Genomic DNA, 6,246 nt, shown 5'->3' with positions numbered 1-6,246 from the left:
TATATCGTATGAAGTTTATACAATTGTTTTATGCATTCTTATGGTTCGTTTGTATACAAGGATGGAATTTTTGAAGACGAAAATATGTACTGAAAACAAACAAATTCATAAATAAAAAATATTAAAATACAAAAATCAAGGCAAAACTGTATGAGTGTTCTTTCTTTGCATATATGCAAAGAATTGCGAAAAATGTGTCTTTTGAACTCATGAATCAGTGTTCTTTCTTCATATAACATAAATAATAATTATTATTATTAAAATATTAATAAATATATAAAATAATAATTAAAATAAAATATTAATAATTAATTTATGAAATAATAACTATAATTAAAACTTATATATAATAATTAATAATGATAAAATAAATAATATTAAAATTAAAATTAATTTATAATATACATTTTATACCTTTTAAAAAATTAAATTTTTCACAAAACCATCATATCACTCACAAAATTCAATAAACTTTTCTCACAAATCTACTATAACATATCACAATTCAAACAACTTCATTTTTCTCTCAAATCAATCTAAATTCACTCTCTCAAATCTCTTTTCCAATCCAAACACACCATTAATAATTACTTATTTTTTCCATTCTTGCAATTATCAAACTATTTTAGTTCTTTACGACTTTACTTAGTGTATTTCTTTTCTTTTTTGAAAACTTTATTTACATTTGCAAAGCTTTTACCTTTAAAATATTTCCTTTTTCTAATTTTAGAAGTTTGTTTTTGCTTTTGTTTAATTTTCAAGATTTTTTTCTCCAAATTCAATAAAATACTTTCCATTTAGGCTAACATTTAGGTTGATTCAATTTTAAGTTTCTTTAAAATTAATGCATTTTCTTTTTCAAATTTAAACTTCAAAGATTCTAAAATATGTTTAGCCTTTATTTTAATATTCTCAACTCAGAAAATAATTTCCTATAAAATAAATGTAAAATATATTTCTTTTAAATTCATTATTGTGTCAAAATTTATTGTTGTTATTACATGGACCAAATAAGATTTCAATCCTAATTATTAAATATTGTTTTTTCTTTTGACCTCTTGTGAGATTCTTTCAATCAAAAGCATCTCTAAGCACTCTCATATTCAAGTAAGTAAAGTATTTTAATGAGTAATTAATGCAATTGAATCTACCTCTTAACTGTTTTATAATGTCTATTTATACTCTCTTTTTTATGAGGAACAAAATTATTTATGGATCTTGTTTGAGCTCAATTCTTTTATTGATTACTAGTTTTAGTTTGTTTAACAATGTAAATCTTGATTAAGGATGGTAATTAGGTTGTTACAATAAACTCGTAACTAACTTTACTCATGGTGATTAAGGATGGTAATTACGCATTTGCAAGATTCTTCACAAGGTGTCACCTATATAAAAAGACCTTCATCTTAAATACCAAAAGTCAATTAAAATGAACAACAAAATGTTCAACTGACTTTACTCTTTAAAGTTATTGTTATTTTAAGAATTTATATAACATTTTCACTCTTTTTAATGTATTGTTTGGGCATAAAAAAGGAAATACGAATTTGTTCACTATTATTATCAAATCTCAATACATAAAAAATTATACCTCAAAATAATAATATATTAAAATAAATTACTTTATAAAATATAAAATTAATTAATTTTATATTATTTAAATTATTTATTTGATTATACTATAATAAGATGTATTAATAAAATTTCAAATTAACTTACTTTCTTTTATTTACTATTTTAATGTTTTCTTTTTACTTATTATTTTTATAATATAGAAATGTGAATTGATAAATATTAAATTATTTTATTTTATTTATTATTTTAATTATTTATTTTATTATAATATAAAAAATATGTTAATGAAAACATGGATACATAAATGACGTTAATTACGATTATATATAATAATTATGCTGTAAATATATTATGTATGGATTATATTTAAAGCATAATTGATTATATGAATTTTTTACAGATAATTGCTTCACAAAGTTTTTAATTCTAAAAAAGTTTTTTTTTTATATTTCATGCAAATTATTTTGATTTTTCTCTGTATAAAGAATATTTCAATAGAAACCATAAATTTAATTTCATAGCTAGCTAAACTACCTTTAACATCAAATTAGCAATCACTCTCAATGTGGGACTTGAAGCACCCGCTCCAAGTTGTCACAAACAATGACTGTCCAACTCTTTTCTCTACAGTGAGAAATTGTTTAGTCAAAGAATTTGAACAGATAACTGCAATAAAACTATTGGTGCTTGTGTTACTATAAAAGTATTTTATATATATTTAAAAATTTAGAAAGTAAAATGAAACTAATTAGTAATTTTTTCTTCTAGATGGTGGTATCTATTGGAAAACTTATCTTCCTACATTAGATTTACAAGAATATGACTGCTATTTTGGGTGTAGTTGAAGAGTAAGATGATTAATTTACTGTTTTTTATTTAAATTATGAAAAGAACACTTTTAAGTGCAAAACCAAAGTTGACATCTTCTACCAGGAGTTGAAGTCCTATGACACCAAGTACCAAGGCATTACCTTCTCGAAAATATGCAGCTTAAAAGGTTTACTTCACTTTACCACTATCTAGGTCTTTCTGATTTGGTTGTTCAGTCTATTAATACCATTACAATCATGTCAGAATTCCAGCTCATAAAATGCTAATCCAAACCAGGTTAAAGGAAAAGACATCACATTTCCATGGTCTTCTTAATATGAAAGTGAAGGAAAATTAATTGATAGTTACCTCATTCAATCTGTTTCTGGAAAGATTCATTGACCGAATTCAAAGAAATGATTGTTAAAAACAAATATTGAAGCAGACAAATGTTTCATGCACATTGTCCCAATATGCAAGTTTACTATCATACAAATATATGATTCTGAAAAGGGACATTATATCTTCAATTTTGGTAACTACAACTGCCCTAATCAAAATATGAAAGTATAAAATCATACAAGCATATATTCAAAAAAGTTGGGACACCATTTTGGTACCTTCTTAGGTAAAAACTTTATTAACCCCTCTATATTGTATCTGCAGATCAATTGTGATATGCAAACCTAAATCCTAAATTCTCCTTGTCATCTTTTTTGAATTTTTTATCCGAAATGAAAAAAAACTTTCAAATTGCATCTGTAAGGTATTTATGTGTTGTTGATGGTCATATTCTGGAAATGGTAATATTCTACAAGACACATCCCAATTCTAAATTTGTAACTCTCTTATTTGTGTTGATATAAAATCCAAAATAATTAAAGTTGAAATAAACATTTTCTAGGTAGGTAGATTGATCTAGATCTGATGCAGGGAGAATTAAATTTAGATCTGATGCAGGGAGAATTAAATTTAGATCTGATGCAGGAGAATTAGCCTCTATTGTATCTTATTATTATGGGTCCAAGACCAGAACCCCAGGGTCCAAATGCAAAGATGCTCCAAAACAATTTTATTTTTTATATATATTTGAGTTTTTTATTTAGCACTCAACTTGTCTTCTTCTCTTGAGTTAAGGATATTTGTAGTAACCATTATTCTTAAACTGAAAAATAAACCTATTTTAATAAACACAAGTTGCTATCACTTTACAACAACTTTCCACCATTTCTAGAACCTATATTGCCATACTTTGTAGGACCAATTGAGATAGCCGGAGACAAATCCACATGTTCAGACCATTCTCTATCAGTCAAAGGCTGCAAGAAGCTAATTAATTCTTCAATGTGACAGTTTTCAACGTTTAGAGATATCTCATTCTTAACAACTCCTATTTTATCACATTATTTTTACACTCATGTAATGAATAAGGAGTAATGAGTGCCGATGGTCACAGCATCCGAACTCCCAACAAGACTCCAAAGTCAAAAGCAGAAATCGAATCTTTTTGGGGTCAGACACTGTGGGACACAGCACAAACAACACGTAATATGTATAATGGAAATCAGAGACAACATGGAGAAGATGGTAGAACAAATCCATTAGAATTCCAGAACAATATGTTAGTTATATTTTGATGAGACAAAAATTGTCTATACAATCTACATATTCAAGAATTTAATGAATGAAATTAATATGCTTCTCTTGTTAATTGATGTGACTACAGCAACATAGTCAAAAAGAATAAGGAAGAAGAAGAAGAAGAAGAAGAAGAAGAAGAAGAAGAAGAAGGTGGAGTTACAAGAAGGTAGTGGCAGAGTGGGCATGGTGCAGCAAATGGTGGGCAATGTGGTCTCTGGCCTGCATGGAAGAAGCAGAGCGAATGCAGTTCTCCGCCACCATCTCGTCGTCAAAAAGCTGAAACCCCCACTCACCATCTATTTCTTCATTCCTCATCTCACAAATGTTATGCAGAACACAGCACGCGCCTAGCACCACCGGCAAGTCCTGAAGCTTCACCTCAGTCCTCTTCTGCAAACACCCCCACCGCGCTTTTAGCTTCGCAAAGGCCTGTTTGGCAGTGCCCTGAATCTCCTCAATCTTCTCATTGAACGCGTGCTGCGTCCATGTCAGATTAGGGTGCGTGTACGGCACCAACACCCAATCCATCAGAGGGTGCCCTGAGTTTCCGACGATCCAAACGTCCCTTAAATTGCCACTGTTAGCTCTCTGAAACAACGCGCTTTTCTCCAGAACCTGATCATCGGGCATGGAACCTGGCCACCCAATGCACACGTCGGTGAAAACGCCTTTGGAATCAACCACGCCCTGAACCGTTACAGAGTAACTGGTTTTATGGTTCCGCTCCGTGTGCCGCTTGTTAAAATACGCCGACACGCTTATTTTAGGAGCGATGATCGGCACGTGCGTGGTGTACATTGCGCCTCCCACGTTCTGTATTCCCGAAACGCCCTCGAACTCTTCCTTCACGCGCTTCATCTTTTCCTCGCCCGGCCACTGCAGAAACTTCGGCATCAAAACGGCGCGTATCGCGTAGCACACTTCCAGCACGAGTTTGTGACACGTGGAGATCCCCAACCCGAACCGCTTCGACACCAGCCGGAGCGGGTCGCCGGTGGCCAGGCGCCAGATGCAGACGGCCACGCGCTGGCGCACCGGAATCGCCTCGCGCAACATCGTGTTTTTCTTCGTCACCGCCGCGTCGAGCTCCTCGCAGATCATGTCGAACGTGCCTCTGCTCATCCGGAACCACTGCCGGAACTCCTCCTCCGGGAAGTCCTCCCGGCTGATCTGCTCCCACCAGTCCTTCGACCGGTTCCTCACCCACATCCTCCGCTGAACCGTCGAACCGGACCCTAAACCGGTTTGAATCGGATCCTGAACCTGAACCGAACCGGTCTCTTCTAGAATAACAGAACTAGCAGCTGCAGCAACCGCGCGACGGGCTTTCTTGGTTATTTTGTTCTGGAGCTCTTCCGATTCGGCGTAATGGGCTTGGGATTGGGCCTTGTAGGATTCCATAGCCCGGGCCTGGTTCTGGAAGCTGGCGTTGAACATGGCGCGTTGCTGTTGGGACTCAACCATTCTACTCTGTTCTTCTCGAGCTTCTTCCTCTTCCAAGAGAATGAGCGAAGCAAGTAAGTCCTTCAAGATAGCACTTTCACTGTTATTATCATGGTGCCCATTTTGTTCTGCACCTCCTCCTTCGTCTTCTTTACTGTTACGCTTTCTCTTGGTGCTGTTGTTGTCTGTGTCTGCAAAGAGGTTGTAGAAGTGTGAGTAGTCTTCTTGAGCGAAAAACGGAACGGGGCTGATTCCCATGATGATAGGGTGTGTTTGGATTTGGTTGTTGTGCGGCTTTTTGAGAAGTGTGAACGCTTGAGAGCTTCTGCGTTTTGGTGGGTGTATTTATAGGGGCGGAGAAAGCGTGTGGTGAAGTGTGAACGCGATGGTGTGGGGTGCTTTGACGGTGACTCTGACCTGAAGCTTTTGGATTTGGGAGCATAAAACAATGATAATATGCGTTTTGGGAAGCGTGGCCTTTTACGCGGTTGTGTTGGCTTGGGGGTTTCTTTATGGAGAAAAAGAAGGTGTTTTGGATTTTTGTTGGTCTGAAAAAACGTTGGAGAGAGGGAAAGGTGGAGTCGTAATTGAACAGAAGCAGCAGAGAAGTTTTGATTTTTCCTAGATTTGGGTTGCCACGAAAGAAGCCTATTAAGCAACGGAAGGAGTTCAGAAAGGAAACCAGGGACTTTTCTTCCTCTTCATTCATTCATCTTAGATTCCATCATCTTAATCACTCACAAAATCTATTACTATTAACATGGCTCTTATTTAAAT

The 6,246-nt window shown here is 34.1% G+C and overlaps 1 protein-coding gene across 1 annotated transcript; it reads right to left on the bottom strand.

The window, feature by feature from the left end:
* Positions 1-3,986: 3,986 nt before the first annotated feature.
* Positions 3,987-6,246, bottom strand: LOC137821211 (protein ALP1-like). Its single transcript, XM_068625690.2, has one exon. The coding sequence runs from the start codon at positions 5,725-5,727 to the stop codon at positions 4,183-4,185; it is 1,545 nt and encodes a 514-aa protein (XP_068481791.1). The 5' UTR covers positions 5,728-6,246; the 3' UTR covers positions 3,987-4,182.

This window comes from Phaseolus vulgaris, chromosome 9 (genome assembly GCF_051622355.1).
Source record: "Phaseolus vulgaris cultivar YP4 chromosome 9, ASM5162235v1, whole genome shotgun sequence".
Classification (NCBI taxonomy): domain Eukaryota; kingdom Viridiplantae; phylum Streptophyta; class Magnoliopsida; order Fabales; family Fabaceae; genus Phaseolus; species Phaseolus vulgaris.
The sequence above is the reverse complement of the archived record's forward strand: the minus strand, read 5'-3'. Positions and strand labels throughout refer to the sequence as shown.